General features: G+C 38.4%; 3 protein-coding genes across 6 annotated transcripts in view; 2 read left to right on the forward strand and 1 right to left on the reverse strand.

Moving 5' to 3' along the window:
- LOC137996543 (E3 ubiquitin-protein ligase arc-1-like) overlaps positions 1–4,714 on the forward strand; it is a 6,638-nt gene extending 1,924 nt beyond the window's left edge. The window contains exons 2-6 of one of the 2 annotated variants that reach the window (XR_011122326.1): positions 268–732; positions 1,215–1,590; positions 1,728–2,006; positions 2,276–2,540; positions 2,660–2,788. Coding sequence is in view for 1 of the 2 variants with exons in the window: in XM_068841987.1 (XP_068698088.1) it covers positions 268–732; positions 1,215–1,590; positions 1,728–1,963; positions 2,660–2,788; positions 3,506–3,678 (1,379 nt within the window). In the remaining variant the exon portion in view is untranslated. Of the gene's footprint in view, positions 1–267; positions 733–1,214; positions 1,591–1,727; positions 2,007–2,275; positions 2,541–2,659; positions 2,789–3,505 lie in introns of those variants that run through there. The other variant, XM_068841987.1, reaches the window with a different exon arrangement.
- Positions 1–6,746, reverse strand: part of LOC137996548 (uncharacterized) — a 16,719-nt gene extending 9,973 nt beyond the window's left edge. Inside the window, exons 1-2 of one of the 2 annotated variants that reach the window (XM_068841996.1) lie at positions 6,570–6,746; positions 4,949–5,067 (exon numbers count right to left, since the gene is read on the reverse strand). In XM_068841996.1, coding sequence (XP_068698097.1) covers positions 4,949–5,067; positions 6,570–6,572 — 122 coding nt within the window. In that variant the 5' untranslated portion in view covers positions 6,573–6,746. Of the gene's footprint in view, positions 1–4,948; positions 5,068–6,477 lie in introns of both variants that reach the window. The other variant, XM_068841995.1, reaches the window with a different exon arrangement.
- Positions 6,747–6,891: 145 nt separating this feature from the next.
- On the forward strand, positions 6,892–17,050 carry LOC137996544 (membrane-bound transcription factor site-2 protease-like). 2 transcript variants are annotated; one of them, XM_068841988.1, is made up of 11 exons: positions 6,892–6,988; positions 7,155–7,396; positions 9,465–9,749; positions 10,290–10,393; positions 10,493–10,739; positions 11,256–11,427; positions 11,972–12,063; positions 12,475–12,553; positions 13,338–13,454; positions 13,619–13,694; positions 15,994–17,050. In XM_068841988.1, exons 2-11 carry the CDS (start codon positions 7,331–7,333, stop codon positions 16,214–16,216), a joined length of 1,461 nt encoding a protein of 486 aa, XP_068698089.1. In that variant the 5' UTR covers positions 6,892–6,988; positions 7,155–7,330; the 3' UTR covers positions 16,217–17,050. The 2 variants fall into 2 exon arrangements, with proteins under 2 accessions (XP_068698089.1, XP_068698090.1); XM_068841989.1 differs by having other exon boundaries at positions 9,483–9,749.
- Positions 17,051–19,636: the final 2,586 nt, after the last annotated feature.

The following is a 19,636-nucleotide window of genomic DNA, read 5'->3' on the forward strand; positions in this document are numbered from 1 at the left end:
AACTTTTCGTGCCTGAAAAGCCATCTGTGAAGTTGCCAACTGCTTGTTTTGGAAAGCCGATCTTTTAACATGTTTTCAAGGTAACAAAAAGAAAAATAACTGTGAAGTTTGATGAATTAAATGCTCTCCGTTCTTGAGATACAAAGGGAATTGTGACACGCGAAAATGGCCCGTAAAGTTTCGGGACTTTTGAGAAACGGACCCCTGGGCTTCAAATGTGAAACCTTTTTGGTATGATCACAATGCACATGGTTCTTTTATGCACAGAGTGCCTATTAAAACTGCAAGAATTGCAAGGCTCAGTTGTAGAATGTTCGTGCTGCAAACTTCGAACGTTGTTACCTCCTAATGGTGTTGATGGACTTGATAAGAACATGGATCTTCTTCAAGCTGTTTTGCGTTCAGAAGAAGAAGAACAAAAATTGTGCAATTTCTGCGTTCAGAAAGTTTATCCACCCAAGCCTGCGACTTTTTTCTGTTCTGACTGTGATGTTTTCATGTGTGGAAGTTGCTCAGATGAAATTCACTCTCAGCTGGAGTATCGTTGCCATGGTATTTGTCAAGCAAATGCATCCAAAGAAGGTACAGAAGACATGGTACATCAGAAATGGAAAATGTCTTCTCGTCCATCATCAAGCAGCTCACTTTTGAGCAAGCATTCTTCTGGGTTAAGGCCAACATTAAACAGCAGTAGACCTTCAAGTTCTTTATTAAATTATGCTGCCATACCTGGTAAGAAGCAGTTTTAGCTCTCATATGTTTCTTACATAGGACTTCCTTGTCCAACTGCATTAATTATTGGTTTGTTTTGCAGCTGATAACCTTAGGCAAAAACATGACTCCAACCCCTCGTTAGACTCTGCTGTCTTCTCAGCACAAGGACAATAAACCCTAGGTCTCACCTTGCCATGGTTGGCTCAGTGTTTTTCAATATTGTGCAAAAATTATCCTCACCTTCAATGCCAAGCACAAAACTGCCTTTTGCCCCCTATACAAGTTACATGTCCTCTCTTTCAATGATGTTGATGGGATGTGTATCAAAAATGCCTTTTCCTGTCAGGTAGCTAGAGTCACACAGTTTGAAACATTGCAAGGGCTACCTTCAACTTGTCTGGTTCAGTTTGATTTTGGTAGTTTTTTTGTTCCAAGCTGTTTTGTCCCCAACTCTGAAATCCAAGTTTGATGAACTTATGACTTATTTATTTAAACTTTAGAATGCTCTGTTCACAAGGAGATGACAAAATACTACTGTCGGAACTGCAGGTGCCTTTGTTGTGAATCTTGTTATCGTTATGGTAACCACAAGAATCACAGCTGCTTCCAGGTTCATGAGGCTGAGGAACGTGAAAGAAAAGCTTTGGTGAAATTGCAAACCCAAGTTGAGCAACATGGTGAGAAATTCATCAAAGCTCGTGGAGAGGTGCAGAGGGCCATAGAGGAAGTAAAGAAAAATACTATAGCTGTGAAAGACATGGCAAGGAGATTTTACAGAGAGCTTCGTGCTGCTATTGATCAAGCTGAGAAACTCCTTATGGAAGATGTCGATAAAAGGACTAGTGCTAAATTGAAAGCTTTGAATGAACAGCTCAGGTAATCAACAATAACATTTGAAGTGTCAAATCAATAATTTAGGGTTCCTCTTTAATCAAAGGTTTAGTCCCCATCATTGTCCTTATCTTGCACTGAGCAATCAAATGCATTTTAACAGTTTTTCCGTCTTTTTGCAGCCACATGGTTGAAATTTCAAGCCTGACAACCACTGCCTGTAGAAACTGTGACAATGCACTTAGTATGGATTATTATGAAATGCTTATGATGAAGAAGGATGTGGAAACAGAGATGAAGGATGTCTTAGAATTGCTGTGTGAGATTGAGCCAGTAGCAAAGGGTGATTTAGGTTGTCAGTTTCCAAATCATGAAAATCTTCTGGGGAACATTAGAACCTGTGCCAAGCTTGTCTTGCGTATGTGAAGGAATTGTTTCTCTTCTTTTATGTACATATAATACCGTAAAGACTCGTGTATAAGCCGCACTCGTGTATAAGCCGCACCCCCAACTTTCAAGCATGATTTCGAGAAAAAAAAATAAGAAGTCCAAAAAGCACTCTTGTCAGTAAAAGCCTGGGCCGAGTCACGTAGTAAACCGCCAAGAGTAAACAACATGGAAACCCTTTCTTTCGCATCAGCTGTGCGTGGATATCATGTTTATCGGGACGTATGGAAGCCATCGATCGGAGAAAAACTTGTTGCTAAACGAGAGTTTAACAATCCCATGGATTTAGATTGACTTGCTAATATCATTAGAGACATTATAGGAGTGGAGTGAGGCTGTTAGGGGGGGGGGGGGGGTAGGTTAAATGAAAAGAAGAAAGGTCTTAACTTTTGATGACTAAGTCAAGGCCTTGAAAGTCTAATAATTTGAATTTTTACTGTCATGCCATTTGAATTATAGTTTGGAGGTTTAAGTGGAAACTCCTTTAAGCAGAAGGAAACTTGTTGAAACTTGTTATCATTGACAGCATATCACAACCCAGAGGTCAGGTGACATGATTCACTTGGGTAAACTTATTAGGTTTAAAGCCACCCCTTCACCCTTATGAAGGTCCCTCTGAAATAGCACTCATATGTTATCTTCTTTGATGTTAATTTTGACATTGCAGCACCTGGACCTCCGCAGAGGCTGACTTGCAGGATAACAGATAATAACATGGTCCATGTTACATGGGATCCACCTGAAAACAACTTATTTCTGTATCCAGTTGTTGGGTACATACTACAAAGCAGTTCTGGTAAGACAGTTAATTGCTTTTTTTTTAATACCGGTAGTTAGTAACTAACTAGTTACTAACTATGCTTTTTTTCCATTTTGAGAACTTTTGTAAATTTTGTAGGAGCTTAGAGTATGAAATTTCCCTGGGCTAGTGACAGATAAAATCACAACCAGAAATCTATGAAAGATATGACTACGACAAGGTTCTTTTGCCAATAATTATTTATATGTTCTCCAAACTTGTAATTATTTAGTATGAAAAATGTTAACCAGCTTTCAGTCTCAACTTGCATTTCTCATTCACAGGTATCTTTCTTGGTGTGTTTACTAGCAACCATTAAACTCCCCTTGACTCACAGTTTGTTCATACATGACAGGCCTTATTTTAACTGCGTCAAGCTGGCCACATTTGCTGGAAATAATAAAACATATCACAAACATGGAAACTTTGTGAACATGCAAGACTAAATAGGTTAAACGAAGGTTGTAAGATGGAACCTAAGGTTTTTTTATCCTTATCCAAGAGGACTTTTAAGTCTAAGCACTTGCAGATAATGATTTCAAAGGCACTGTGCTTTCTGCTCAGTTATTTTAAGATCATAATGTTTAGTCAGGGTGGAGTTGAACCTACACCCTTCTGCACAGTGGATCGTCATGCTCTACCTCCTGAATGTCCATCAATCAGCATCTCCGTTGTAAGCACTCATTATTTTAAATTTGTCTTAATTTCTTTCAGGTCCAGATAACAGTTTTGTAAATATTTACAAAGGAAATGAAACCTCCTTGATTATAGACAAGGCCATTGCTGACCTACCTGTTGGGAAACAAGTGCAGTTCCGTGCATGTGCAATAAATATAACAGGCATCGGGCCCTGGGGATTTCCATACGGTGTAAAAATACCAGACTGAGTGTAATAAGTTACATGATTAATAGGTTTCTGAGTCAGGTTTTGATGTGGAATATGCCTATTTTTGGTGAATGAAGCAATGAAACCAAAGCAGTCAGATAGCTGTCCTTACTCTTGAATTGAAGTAACTTATGTAATCCAGCTAAGCATAAGTCCAGTAGTAATGAAAATGGGCCCACACAAGGACATTACTGGGGCTAATGTGCAGATGGATTACAGGGGTGCACGTACATAGAACTTTTTAACTTGCACCCTGATGGTTAATTTGGTTGAAATGTAAGTGTTACTCCTTACTGCCAAGTGTCTTAAATTAGGGCTGTGGTTCCTTCACCAGTATGTGTTTTTCACAACTTTAGTGTTTTTTTCGTACCAGTTCAGTTTCTGGACAGTTTAAAGTGTATGTTTTGAATCTGATAGGAGTTTGCATAATCCGCAAACTGATATTAATTATGTAAACTTTACTCTTTAAAATGGCCATGGTCATTGCTCCCTAATTTAAATTGTATCAGGATTTTGCAAAGTACTTTCTTAACCAGTTTTTCTCTTTGAAAAGGAATCTTCAACCACTAACTATGAAAAATTGTGTTTGTCTGCAAGTTGAATTTAGGGTGAAAATTTCTTATTTGTTTTGTTGTTTAATTTCTTTCCATAGTGAGCTTAAGTGAAAGAAAAGGGTTTGTAGTTTCTATGGTTACAATAGGGTAATTTCAAGAAGGCAGTTAGTTACAATAATTAACTAGAGCTAAGTTATTAGGCTTCTTTAGTTACAATAACATAAATTCAAGTAGGCAGTTAGTTGCAATAATTACCAAGAGCTAAATTTTTGAGCTTGCAACTAATTAGGTACCTTCATTTCCGCACTTTTGTGAGAAGCGCATACCCACCCAATTCCACTCTCTGATCTGGCTAATTTCTGCAATATATTTAATTAATTACCCTTGAAATTTCACCTTATTTATGATAATGTTCTTTTACATACATGTCTGTCATCGCAAAAATTCAAAGTTTTCTCATTAAAAACTCATTTTGAAAAGCCACTGTTTGTATCAACCTGCAATTTCAATTACATGTAAGCTTCAACAGGCCATAAAATACTTTGTATTGTTGGGTGTGGCCCTGGCTGTAGTATTTAACCTTGTGACCTTCTGAGATCTCAGCATGGCCAGGCTGGAAGAATCTAGTCCAGGTCAGTATGCTGGGATGAATAACTTTCAAATGTGCATGCCTCCTTTATTAACCCTTTAAGCCCTAATAGTGTTGAGAGCACTTGCCTTCCACCAATGTGGCCCAGGATGGAATCCCGGATTTGACGCCATATGTGGGTTGACTTTGTTGGTTGTCTACTCTGCTCCAAGAGGTTTTTTCCTGTGTACTTCGGTTTTCCCCTCTCCTAAAACACCAACACTTGATTTGATTTGTTTGATTCAGTTGATTTGAGGGCCATATTTTAAACTACTGGGCAACCAGTAAATATGTAATCCTTGTTAAATAAGTTATTATTATTATTATTATTATTATTATTTTTTTTTTTTTTTTTTTTTTTTTTTTTTTTTTTCTAAAATGGCATCCTGGAGTTCCTTGAGCTGAAATGGGATCATGTCAGATTGCTACATCAAAAATTACTTATTTACAGAGTTTTATTTACAAGGCTTACTAATTAAATGCAAGTAAAATGTTAACGTAAAACATGTTTTCCGAGGTTTCAATTGTGTTTTCTTTCGTCTGCTGGTTTCCACGTTCCGAGATTTGGCCTTGTCTTCAATTAATATTTTCACCCTGCAAACGTGCCCCATTGACAAGTAAAATCATCTATCGCAAGAAAGGACTGGTAGACCACGTACAGACCTGTGCACTGGAAAATAGTGTCGGATTTTTGGGAAACAGCATTGCACTCTCTCTGTACCATAACCGTAAGGAGCCCATACAAACTGTGTGACTTTCACATTATTTCGATAAAATCCAAGATATCATAGTGTACTTTTACACTATGATATCTTCAATTTTATCGAAATAATGTGGAAGTCACTCAGTTTATCTAGGCTTCCCGTCGGTCACCCCAAAACGCAGACTGCAGACTGTGCAGACCGTGCAGACCAGGGGTAAAATATAGCGTTACCCTCACTATTATTGAGAGCTAACCGTAAACAGGCTAACCTGAATGTTATTTAGGCCTAATTAGGCTAACCAAATGTTATTTAGGCCTAATTCAGGCTAACCGAATTTTCATTTTACAGACTGCACACTCTGCAGTCTGCGTTTTTCAGTGTCCAGCTTCCCCTGGTCGGTACTGTATGTCTACACTGCCAGCAGTTTTCCTTTTTCCCTTAATTAAGCCTGGTTTCCACATGATTGTCCCGATCGCCCCAGTCATTTTAAAATAATGTTCAGAGGCGGTCAGGACGACGCCCGGGTCGTTTGCAATCGTCTGGGTAGTGTTTCCATTTAATCATCCCGATCACCTCTGAACATTATTTGAAAGGACTGGGGCGATCGGGACGATCATGTGGAAAGCAGGCTTTAGATCCAACACGCTGGTTGAAAATGTAAACACCGTGGAAATTTTGGCAAAACAAAGATGGGACAACACCCAAGAGGGGTACTCCGGATTTCAAGTGACAGGGATGATCGAATGATGAAAAAAATCAAAACCCAAAAAATTTTCTAGGGGTTTATTACAAAACTCAAAAAAATCCCTGGACCAAAATTTAACCCCAAAAAAGTAGAAATTTCTAAAAAATTTTCGTACCCAAAAAAATCCCTAACTCGAAAATTTCAAACCCAAGACTTTTGGGGTGCTTACCATTTAGCCAAATAATTCGGATGGAATGATCCATGCATATAGGTAAGCGATTTTCCGGATTGAATGACCAACCGGATGAGAATGGCGCTCACCATTTACTACACAGCATTGGGTCCATCCCAGATATTTTACTCGATCTTGTGAGAAAGGACCTGGAAACGGAAGTTCGCGAATTCCGTTCCGAACGGAAAAAGAGGACTACCTCTGGAGGTTGTCCACAATTTCCGAAAAGATTTTCCGGAAAATTGCCTTTCCATTTGACCTCAAACCGAAATATCCGGATTTTTCGCAATCTGGCTAAATGGTAAGCACCCACCTCCCCCATTTAAGACGTCACAAAACATACTCGTAACCCAGGTAGTAACCGATCGGAGTGCGAGGGTGATCTGGGGAGAACGCCAAATCTACCAAGTGGGGCTCTGTTGCTATCTTGCATCATAGTCAAGCCTGTTTTGGGAATCTTTTGTGCAGCTGGATCTGGACAGTTGAAAAGCATTACATGGATAAACACGTATTAAGACGTCGTTTGTTGAAGTTTATTTTCTTTTCGAGTTTATTGACTTTATTTATGTGAATATTGTGACTTTCACGGCCGCTGGTCTTGCAGAATGACGTGAACTTCCTGTGAAAGGCAAAGGCACATGTTCATTGAGCTATTTCTTTTAAGCTGTTTTAAGGTCATCTTCTTTTGTTCAGTTGGGGAAGCTCAAGTTATGAACCGGCCTTGTTGTAATTATCTTAATTACATCGTCCTTTAGAGGAAAACATAGTAAATCGTAATTTATGAATGGACTATTTGACAATTTAATTGGAAGAGGTTCACGGAAGCTTCCTGAGAGAGCGATCCATCCTCATGTCTAGCATCATTCTCGTTCTTGGTTTCTGGACCTTTTTTTTCATCTGCAATGCTTTATTGAAGGTGAGTCTAAAAAGACGTATTTGTAAGTTTGCTTTTCCCTTTTTAAAGAAGGCTAGCTAATGAAGAGCGTATCGGCATTAAATTAATCTCTTCCTCAAAGTGTTGTAAGTAGAGTTAAGAGAATCAATATTTTGAACTGAACTCCACGGATACCGCGCGTGAATTTTGACTGGGAATACAATGAATTCAATCACCGAAATCAATGTCGGTGACAATAATGGGATACTCCTACACTTGGTTTCAAATGAACATGAACAAAAATTAATGTACATTTGAAATGAATAGAAATAATGTTTGAGAGGTTACTAGTCACAAGTGCCCCTCAACGGTTTTTCTTCATTTTTCGAAATTAAATTTAGGTGGAAGTCAATCAAGTGCTTCCATGATTAATTTGACTGCTGTCAAGTGAACAGGACTATTGTCATGAAAACATGTGATTGATGTCCACCCAATTTTAGTTTTGAAAAATGAAAAAAGTCATAGAGGGGCACGTTTGGCTGATAAATGTTGTAAATTGAAGGGAATGGAGGATGCGGGAAGAGAGCTGGGAGAATATAGGTATGGCATTGCGTATAAAGAGGTGAAGGTGAGAGTCCCAGCAAGACTTGTATAGACAAGGAAAAAAAGCAATCTACAATCTTGGACAAAATAAAATGAAAAATTAGTACCCCCTCCCGCCAAAGTCAATGAAATTCACACGCAAGTTGAAGCCTGCCGTTTTTTCATCATTGAAATTGGGGGGAGGGGTGGTCTTCATTTTCCATTTGAAATGTGCAAGATTGTAGCAATGTTGGTAACTTGTGCTTTTGTCAGAGTTAATTCACTGCTAGCTTACCTAGCAGGCAGTTTAGTGAATTATAAGCTTCTTTCAACTGGGGTTGACTTTCAAGTGATCATTCGAATGTAAATGGCCGCTCGAAAAGCAAGCAAAGAGTGAGGAGCGAGGAAAACAAGTGAGAAAAAGCCTGCAATCAAATCCACAACATTTTCAAAACCTCCCATTTGCAATAATGTGTTTGATGTCAACTACCAACCAATCATAGCCCGCCTTATGTAAACATTGGCGACAATACAATTATTAATTTTCTAGCGAAAAAAATTGCAAGATCGAACTGAAATTTCAACTTACCGTCAGCGTTGACCTGTCCATGTTTCTACTGTGTGTGATTCGTTGACAATGATATATAGTGGACAACATCTGGCAGCTGCCAACAATGTTGCTGTGAGCCCTAATCCTTCAGCTTGTTTAATCTGGCCACCAATAATACTTCTCAAAATAGTGTGATACCAATGCTGAATAGGTAAATTTCGCTGGTAGAGCTTTTGCCAAATCCCTTGGGAAGGATCACCAAGATATCACTTCCATTTATTAGTGGTATTACGTCTTTCTGCTCTTATTTAAGAACACAAGAAAATCCAAGCTACCACAAGGAAGTTTCCAAATTTTTTGAAAGCAGATTGTGGGCTCTTTCCGCTCTGTTTTGTCTTTACACTTTAATAAAAGGGAGCAGTAAATTTTGATTGATGAGCAGATTATTTCTGACACTTTATCAGCCGATCAGGAATGATATTTTCTCCGTCCATGGGCAAGCAGAGGTTTTGAAAATGTTGACCGGTTGATTGCAGGCGGTTTCTCACTCCCACTGCTCTGCCCCTTCCCCCTTGAATTTTCGTTTGACTTCAGTCCAGGTTTTTGCAGGGTTGTATTCAAAACAATTACTTGAAAGTCAACCCTGGTGGAAAGAAGAGTCTAAAATTTGCCAAACTGCTTGCTACGCAGGCTAATTCACTGTTCTCCTTGGGAGCTTTTTTATTAAGGCCTGTGAAACAAATTTAACAAGTTTTTTTAAGAATCGCAACTGATGTACACCAGTTGGCTATCTACAAGAACAACCAAGGAGTTGTACTCCAGATTAGAGAACAATGTCAGGCAATGGTCGTCGCTAGATTTCAACCAGGGAATGCTGAATTTGCAATCCAGCAAGCAGGCTAACTGCTGCATAACCACATTGCTTCCCCCTTGCCTCCCCCTCCTACTTTTATTTGACCTGCATTTTCTGCCCCTGAGGTTTGTGGGTGTTTGCAGAATTACAGGAAATATTCCAGGAAGTATAAAGAATTTCTGGAAAACAATGGCCTGTCTCTGTCCCTTTGTCACGTTCGGTGGTACACAACACGATTCAACAGATCATTTGTGAGGTTTGGTCAGATCCAGCCATACTTGCTACACCTGTGGTTCTCATTTGGTGTGTTGGTGGGGTCCCTGTTGATGGTCACCTCTGTTGTGGTTCTTTCATTGACGCTGTACAAAGCATTTTCAAGAGATGCTCCGGAACAAGTCTTAACTCCTGTGGTAGGTATTAAGGTTAAATGTTGGCTTAATTTACAAAAGATTTATGATCATGAAGTTATATTTTCAGTCGTTTGTGATTAATGCAAGTGTACTATTTAGCAGCCCACATCAGTAACAGGATATTTATGTAAATTATCTGTGTTGTGTCTTTAAATGAATGCTGTGCAGCTAACATTGCAGTCTTTTTAAAATCTTTGTCATCTTCTTTCTTCATTTGATTTATGCTTATTTTGGTCAGCATGAACATTCAAGAACTGCAACACAATCAAAGATTCTGTGATTCTAGAAATAAATAATTGTCATTACCATCCTCAAGAAGAGGATTTTGACAGCTAAAAATTGGAATTTGCGGCGGGGTTAGGGAGAACAGAACCAAAACGTTCCCCAAATGTTGTTTTGGGAATGAGTCTGAAATGTATTGTTTTGTGGAGATGAATGCCTTGGCATGTGAATTGAGCTGAGTCACATGTGCGGTAAATGCATCATGTTGCACTATTATTTTTGTTTGATATCTCCTTACCTCAGTCTATTCTTTGACAGATGCCAGGTGTCAATCTACCTTGGAGTCAAGTGCTATATTACCTTGGCACACTTACAATTAGTGGTGTTTTTCATGAATTTGGACATGCCATTTCTGCTGTCAGGTATAACTTGAATTTTAAGAGCTCTCTTATAAATTTTCATTTTTGTTCCTGCAAATCCCTTGGCTCTCAATATTGTTTGATTTGTTGTTCTTTTAACAGGGAACAAGTGCGTGTAAATGGATTTGGTATGTTCTTCATGCTCATTTACCCTGGTGCCTTTGTAGATCTGTACACAGAACATTTAACTGTCATATCACCATTACGGCAACTAAGAATATACTGTGCTGGTGTGTGGCACAATGCTGTGCTTGTGTTGGTTGGACTACTTCTGATTTGGTGTCTACCTTATCTGTTGGTCCCATTTTATGTGACTGGCCAGGGTGCAGTGGTATTCAGTGTGCTTAAAGTAAGTTCTTGTTTTTGACACTTATAGCTAGAACTTAGAATGAACCATCTGCAAGTTCACCTGCTATATGTTCACCAGAATGATGTTGGTGAAGTAATAAAACTATGCCCATGAGTTCACGGCTGAGGCAAATCCAAATCCAATTATATGTAGTATAGATTGTAAGTCTTTAGATGATAGTCAGGCGACTTTATATGTTGTCTTCATGTGATCATGAATATTTCCAACTAGGACTGATCGTCAAATATAATATTATGCTTTCTTCAGTCGTCATGTGATCTGTATTTGAAGAAAAGGAAGGGCTATTAATTTGACGGATTTTGTAAAGTTGTATCTCAGATTCAGTAATACGTTTTTTATTTCATTACCTCAGTTATGAGGCTAAGAATGTCAATTTATTATTTGTATCTTGTTTTATAGCCAACACCTTTTTTTGCTCAATTACTCAGTCTGTAGTTTATTAAGTCAAAATACAATTCTTTCAATCAAATTCCAACATTGTTTTTGTTTTCAAAGGAATCCCCATTGTATGGCAGCATTGAACCTGGTGACACAGTCTTGTCTCTTTACGGGTGTCAGGTTTATAACAAACAAGACTGGAATAATTGCATCAGTAAAACACTGAACACACCTCAGCATGGATATTGCACAGACATGCTAACAATAACTAGGAAAAACTCTTCACAAGGTGAGGACATACATCTACATGTATATCTTAGTACCATAGACCTTTCAGCTTATGTATGCTGGTAATCACCACTCTTCTGTGGGAGAGGGAGTGGTTCAAACTGCAACTGGCAAATACCTAAGGAGAAATGAACTGCCACTGCCTTTAGGCTGACATCTAGGCATCTCTGATGATGACAATTAATCGAAGTTCTCATCTTGAGGTATTTTTGTAGTGAGGATGGAGTCCTCATAACTGCAAGGATCATACATGTAGCTTCACTTGATTTCATATCCGCAGTTCATATATGATCCATTTCTTATATCATTTCATGGAGTCGATGGGTTGGGTAAGTATGATCATATTTCACTATGGACAGAGAACAACTGCTTGTTAGCATCAGAACAAGTACTTTAAAGTGGACAAACATTTGTTTTCAATTGCTCAGTCAGGATGTTATCCTAGCTATTCAGCCCCTTTGGCAATCTTGAAATCTTGAGATTTTGCTGTCTTGAAACATAAGAAGCAGAAATTACTAAAATTGGTGGTCTGTTAATATTCTCAGGTGCATTTTACACTGGGGGAGTGTACGACTGTTGTAAAAACTCAACTTCTTCAAGGTTCTGTTTTAAATACGAGTCTCTGAGCCATTCAAAGGTAATTTTTTGTACTGGTCAATACTCAATTATCATTTTACTTCTAATAGTACATGTATACTTGTCTTTTTATTAAATTTTAGTCCAATATTCAATTACCAAATTATCAAATTATGTAGGAGCGTTTGACAGAGGAAAATCTGTAAAGTCTCACTCTCAGGGGTCAATGAGTCAATGTCTGTCTTGTCTAACTTATCAAGTTTTCTTCTCAATAATTGTCTTTTTTATTATTATCAGTTTATTAACTTTGACAGTCAAGCTGACAGAGCGCTACAACAGCTTGTGCCAATTACTGTTACGATTAAAAGTTTTGTTAATCGAAAAACTAACCATGAACCTTTTGGTTATCCTTGGGGTCACCATTTTAATCAAAAGTAACAACTGTGTAGTTGGATGTTGCTATATTCCCCAGGGGTATGCTTGTCTTCCAGCCAGAAGCACAATGCAATCTAGAAAATTTTGTGATTTACCAACAGACTGCGATGGACCAGGTAATTTATACCATCATCATGCCAATGATAGTTTTCAAAGTTAAGTTAACCAGTCTTGCTAACCCATGTTTCATGCCCCTGCTTCCTCCCCAGCACTGTGATGCTAATGACTCTGCTATTCCTCTGCGTAACTCTTCTAAGTTTACACTCCCGGTAGTGCGTACTGAGCGTTTCAAATGTAGCTTTATCCCATGTATGCTTTTTAGACAATAAATAGTGTACATTACCTGGATTTTAATTTATTAGGATACCTTTGATTGTGTATTTTGTGTACAGTATGCTTGAATTGTAAGTCAGTCGTTTTTCAATGCTTGTATTGCCAGAACTGATAATATTGAATAAACCAATTATTAAATGATTATTATCTACAAGTAGCAATCTCTGACAAAAGTTAAATGTTGTTTTTCATAAGTTTAGAGAATTTTGGCAGCAAGATTAATGACAGCAACAGCAACGCCATAAACACAAAATTTGTATTAACTTGTCTTTTCTACAAAAACAATGTAAAATATTACCAAATTTGATGTTTTTACCACAATATGTAAAATACAACAGTAAGTCTTTTATCCTCTGAGTCTCTGTTTCCCTCATTCAGGTGCCGCTCACAATTCAGTTGTAGATATCTTCAACTACATTGTACAATGAAACAACACAGAGTAATAAAAATTATTATTACAGTGACTGTAGAAAAGTTTTAATACCCTAGTTGAAATCGTGTATTTTTAATTGACATTTTCATTGGTATAGTTGCTTTTAATTAGCTTTATATTGCTGTTGGCATTAGGTGACAAAGTCTGTGTTCACCCATCTCTGGACAACTCCAGTCGTCTTCTGAGGATAATTCGAAGTACTAGTTCAGATGTGCTTTATGTGGGAGACCCTTTACTTCTTCAGTACACAGGTAATCTGAAATGTATTCAGGTCAAGATGGGAAAGTTTATTGCATTTTCATTACCAAAGCTTGGCTTGTTTTGCTTCATATATTTGTGCAGTGTCTGTGGACAGTACTTAAGAAAATTACTGTAAGTGTCATTAATATTAATAGTTAGTCTTTTTCCTTTGCAGTTGGGATAATTGATTATCAACGTAGAAGCAAGATCTTACCCATGGAATTTCCTACTGTTCTTGAAACATTCTTAATGTATCTTTTTGATTGAACAGATCTGTGCCTTAAGTCTCTAAGTGGGGCCAGTGTTGCGTGATGCCCCAAATAATGGCTTCAAAGGCGACTAATCTGTGCCATTTTTATGTCAAAAGTAAACAAGTATCTATTCCTTTCAATGGCAGTTGTAACACTCAGCACAGTGCCAACTCGATTGGGTTGGCATATTGGTTAGAGAACACACTTTCTAACCTGGGGTTAGAGTGAGACTTAAATAGAGTTATTATTATTATTATTATTGTCATCATCATATCACTGTTGTCCACCTCGTCCTCCTCTTCCTTTGGTATCCACAGCATTTGCTCGTGACATGGTCTGGGGTTGTTTATTGACAAGTCACCTTTGACAGTGAGAACTCTTCTGCAGATTCTTGCATGTCCAAGAAGTTTTGTCTTTTGAAGCAAGGCCAGTGGAATGCTTGTACCAATCTCCAGTAAGCTGCTTTTCAGTCCTCTTGAGGTAATTCCTAGTGACCCTCCTATAACAAGCAGAATTGTAAACAACTTTCAATTTCCACTCTTATTAATTGATCTGTCTTGCAAGGTCAAAATAATTATCCATCTTCGTTGTCTCCAATCCTAGTATTACCCAGGCATGGCACATTAATAATGTCTCAAGCTCTCTGCTTCTAATTAACAAATAGATTCCATGTTGCCGTGCGTCTTTTCAGTAATAGATCACAGATGACGTCAAAATGTGGTAAGATCAAATGTTCAAAAATTAGTACACGAGACGATAGCGATAGTGTGTCACTGATGTTCTTACCTCATTTTGAGGTCTTCTGTGATCTGTTACTGAACAGATACACAGCAACACTGAATCTCTTTGGGTTTTTTTAGAGCACTCGTCTCCCACCAATGTGGCCCAGGTTTGATTCCTAGACTCAGCGTCATATGTGGGTTGAGTTTGTTGGTTCTCTACTCTGCACCAAGAGGTTTTCCCCAGGTACTCCAGTTTCCCCTCTCCTCCATAACCAACATTTGACTTGATTTGTGTTAATTGTTAATTTCAATTTACAGTGTCCCCAATTAGTGCTTCAGCACTAGAACGACTAGACACTTAAATAAAGTTCCTTTCCTTTCCTTTATATGATAAAGAACTAAACTTTATTCACATAAAAGCTGATGGTGACGTTAATCGTGCATCTGTCCTCTAATAGATCATAGGCAAGAACCAATCAAGATGCGAGAATAAGTTGGGTTATTATTATAACAAATGATAATAATGGGCATAGTGAGTTATTCTTGTTTTTATCAGTGTTTGTTTGCAATGACTGAGTTGGTCTCATCAGCAGTCCTTCTGTTTCTTTCTTCATGTGTGCATTCTTGAGCCAACTGGTATGATGTCAATCTGTCTGAAGAACTGCCCATGTAATTCTTTTTCCATCAATTCCATGAAGCTTTCTTCACATTTCTTTCTTTTGTATTCCTCATTGCTTTCCAGAGTGCTACCATTGTTGTACCTGGCAGCCATGAACTGTCTCACTTTATTGGCAACAACATAATTTGTTACACCTAAGATAGCCTGATCTACAGTGCCCACTGGAGGTACAACCTTGTCACACTGTCGTGGAGATGAAGTGCATTATGCATCATCACATACTAAGTTTCTAGTCCTCCTGTCAAGCCATTTCATATTCTTTTCTTTTCAAGCGAATGAACGCTACTGAATACCTCACTAATGAGATGGTCCACTTGTTTATTGTCGTAACAACATTGGTCACGCCCAATTTCGACTGCAGCAGCTTTCTGACTCTACGAGAGTACTTCTTGTGAAGGAAGTTGTTTCATCTCTTTGAGTTTGAACTCATTGAAGTCAACAACTTTTTTTGTTAATTGTTATAGCAAAGGTGTTGCTTGCCCAGTCCATTTCCCTCGGAAGCAAGCGTAAGTTCCTTTAGGTCCCAAGGGTATCTCCTCTTTAATCTGTGAGGGGACAAAAGTTCCAAAGCAGTTGAGCTGCAACAATGCAGTTTTTTGCATAACTTCATCCGGTGGTAATGCAAAGCTTTTTTGTAAGTAATGTCATTATTATCATCATCATCATCATCATCATCATCATCATCATCATTATCATCATCATTATCATTATTTAGTTATTTCTATTTTCTTTTAAGGAGGAGTACAACTACAAGTTGGAGGTTTCTGTTCTGAGCATGTGCATACCATCATTGTTACTTGGTGCACATGCTCAAAAGCAAAAGCTTGTGCTGGTTTTCTTGTTCCAATCAAAAATTATATACCATAATATTAAATTATTTCTTTAACTCCAAATGAAGATATTTAGTTTCTTTGTCTGGGGCTTTGGCTTTACTGAACATGGTACCATGTTATTCACTTGACGGACAGTGGGCATTGTTTGCCTTTGTGGATCACTTATTGACTTCATACATTCCTTTGGAAGATCAGAGAAATATGTTATGCAATATCATTCTCACACTTGGAACTTTGTTACTGGCTTCAAACATCATGCTTGCTCTTTGGACTCTTGGAAGTGCGTAGAGATTTTAATACGTAGTAGTTACTTAATGCCATTGTAAAGCATAATTTACCAAGCTATGCAATAATGAATTTAGCATGCATAGTCAAGCATATGACTATGACTATGACTATGCTGATGACAGAAAACCTGTTTAATAGCTGACATTATGACACAAGACTTATTCCTCTCTGTGATAAGAGTTGATACGCTGAAGAAATACTAGACGGAGAGCACTCACAGTGCAAGAGTGTCTCTCTCCAAGTGGTTAATTATTATTGTAAACTTACAAAATTTTAATATAATATTTAAACTGCGGAATAGACATGAAATGAAAGTTAGGAAGATTGTTGCAGTGATGATCTTCCTAACTTTTATTTCAATACATAGAGGGAATATCAATTTTAACTGAGGTATAAAATGAAGAATATTATTGTCTTTCATTAAGTCTAAAGTAAAAGGTTTTATTTTTCCCTGCCATCAGGTCACTGTAGCAGAACCAGTGATTGGGCCAACATTGTGATTTCGTAGTTTCAATCTGTTGGGTCTTGGTTTTATAAGTCTGTTCTAGAAGGCGCATTAAAAGAAGTTAAGTTATTCCATTATGTAAATTCTGCTACTATTTGTACATAAACTCATCAACAGCCAGGGGAAATTTTCTATCTCTTTCACCTTTTTTATTGGACAAAGTATTGGGTTTGTCTGCATATTTGTGGGTTTTTTTGTTTTGGTTGTTGTCAAGTCACTCAAAATTTCAAGCAAGAAACAAAGCCTTACTTATCGAAGGAATTAAATTATTATTTTTGCAGAACCTCTGAAAAGAAGTGAGGGTAGTTCAATAAAAGTGGTCAAAACAGTTTTTCTCCATCGGTTTTCTTCCTTGCTTTAGTACAGCAGTGCAACTTAACACTAAGTCAATTCAAACTTAGGGCGCGTTCGATTGACCCTATTCCGGAATAAGACAACGTGGAGTGATGATTAAAGCGGTATGTTTGGCACGTTTTGAAGCAGCAAGGATAATAAAAATATGAAGGGGTAGTTTCTAAAGAAACTGTGGTGCTGCGTCGGTGGGGAAGTAGTATACAAAAATTTGGTTTTATCAACGGAGTTGATAATGTAAATTGGCCACCGTACAGAGATTCTAAAAGCTGACGTTTCGAGCGTTAGCCCTTCGTCAGAGCGAATCGAGGGATTATGGGTTACGTGTAGTTTTTATAGTAGAGTAGGAGCTACGCTATTGGTGGTAACATGGCAACGTGAAAAATAGGAATATATTAGTTAAATGAAAAGCGTTCGTTAATACCGTGAGGATTAAGGGTGCCGATTTGAAAGATGAATTTTTGTTCCAGATTCTTGCGGCTTTCCGTCGTACCTAGATGTAGGGAAAGGCCGCAGATAGCCATGTGTTTTTTGGAGTGGTTAGGCAGATTGAAATGGCGAGCGACTGGCTTGGATGCATCCTTGTCATTCTTCTCAACATCGCGAAGGTGTTCGCGGAATCGGTCACCTAGTCGTCTACCTGTCTCACCAATGTATAATTTATTGCATAACGTGCAGGTTATGCAATAAATGACATTTGCGGAGGTACATGTGAAACGATCGGTGATCTTAACAGATCGCTTAGGTCCCGATATCTTGCTAGTGTTAACAATGAAAAGACAAGTTTTGCATCGTGAGCGCGCGCATTTGAAAGTGCCGGGTTGCTCGTTAGTTTTGAGCGCGCTTCTAACTAAAAAGTTGCCTACGTTTTTGTCGCGTTTGAATGAAATAAGTGGAGGTTGCGAAAAGATTCTACCAGTCTCGGGATCATTTTGGAGTAATTTAAAATTACTAAGAATGATGCTTTTGACTGCGTGATTATGAGGATGGAAAGTGAGGGTGAATGGAATTCTGTCATTCTTATCTTTTTGTGACGTTTGTAGCGATGACTGTCGATCAAATTGTTGGGCGCGATGATGGCTCGCTTTGACCACAGAGACAGGATAGCCACGTTTTTCGAAGAACTGGCACATCTCCTCTGATTTGCTGGAAAAATCGGAGTCATCACTACATAGACGTCGAAGTCTAAGAAATTGAGAATAAGGGATAGAGTTCTTGACATGTGATGGATGTGACGATGAATACAACAAATAACTGTGTGAATCAGTAGGTTTGTAGTGCACACTAGTACATAGCACGTTGCCTCTAATAGAAACGTTGATATCTAGAAAAGCCAATGAAGTTTCCGAAATTTCCCAGGTATATTTAAGAGCCGGATGAAAAGAGTTGACGGAGGTTATAAATTGATCGAGTTCTTCTCTGCTGGATGAAATAGCGCCGATGCAGTCGTCGATGTAACGGCCGTAGAGTTCAGGTTTGGGGCCGTTGTACTGACTAAAAAATAGGTGTTCAACATATCCTACAAAAAGATTGGCATAGCTAGGTCCCATTCTTGTGCCCATCGCTACACCATTAATTTGTTTGTAATAGTTGCCGGCGAATGAAAAACAATTAAGCGTTAAAACTAGTTCGGCAAGGCGGAGGAGCGTTTCCGAGCTAGGTTCTTTGACAGTGCGTTGATCGAAAAAGTGTTTAAGTGCTTGAAGACCTTCGCTATTAGGAATGACTGTGTATAGAGATGTAATGTCCATGGTGAAAATAAGTTTGTCTTGGCCGGAGAAATTGAAATCGCGGAAAATTTGTAGTGCGTGTGTACTGTCATACATTAAAGACAGTACACACGCACTACAAATTTTCCGCGATTTCAATTTCTCCGGCCAAGACAAACTTATTTTCACCATGGACATTACATCTCTATACACAGTCATTCCTAATAGCGAAGGTCTTCAAGCACTTAAACACTTTTTCGATCAACGCACTGTCAAAGAACCTAGCTCGGAAACGCTCCTCCGCCTTGCCGAACTAGTTTTAACGCTTAATTGTTTTTCATTCGCCGGCAACTATTACAAACAAATTAATGGTGTAGCGATGGGCACAAGAATGGGACCTAGCTATGCCAATCTTTTTGTAGGATATGTTGAACACCTATTTTTTAGTCAGTACAACGGCCCCAAACCTGAACTCTACGGCCGTTACATCGACGACTGCATCGGCGCTATTTCATCCAGCAGAGAAGAACTCGATCAATTTATAACCTCCGTCAACTCTTTTCATCCGGCTCTTAAATATACCTGGGAAATTTCGGAAACTTCATTGGCTTTTCTAGATATCAACGTTTCTATTAGAGGCAACGTGCTATGTACTAGTGTGCACTACAAACCTACTGATTCACACAGTTATTTGTTGTATTCATCGTCACATCCATCACATGTCAAGAACTCTATCCCTTATTCTCAATTTCTTAGACTTCGACGTCTATGTAGTGATGACTCCGATTTTTCCAGCAAATCAGAGGAGATGTGCCAGTTCTTCGAAAAACGTGGCTATCCTGTCTCTGTGGTCAA

Source organism: Montipora foliosa, chromosome 3, assembly GCF_036669935.1.
Source record: "Montipora foliosa isolate CH-2021 chromosome 3, ASM3666993v2, whole genome shotgun sequence".
Taxonomy (NCBI): domain Eukaryota; kingdom Metazoa; phylum Cnidaria; class Anthozoa; order Scleractinia; family Acroporidae; genus Montipora; species Montipora foliosa.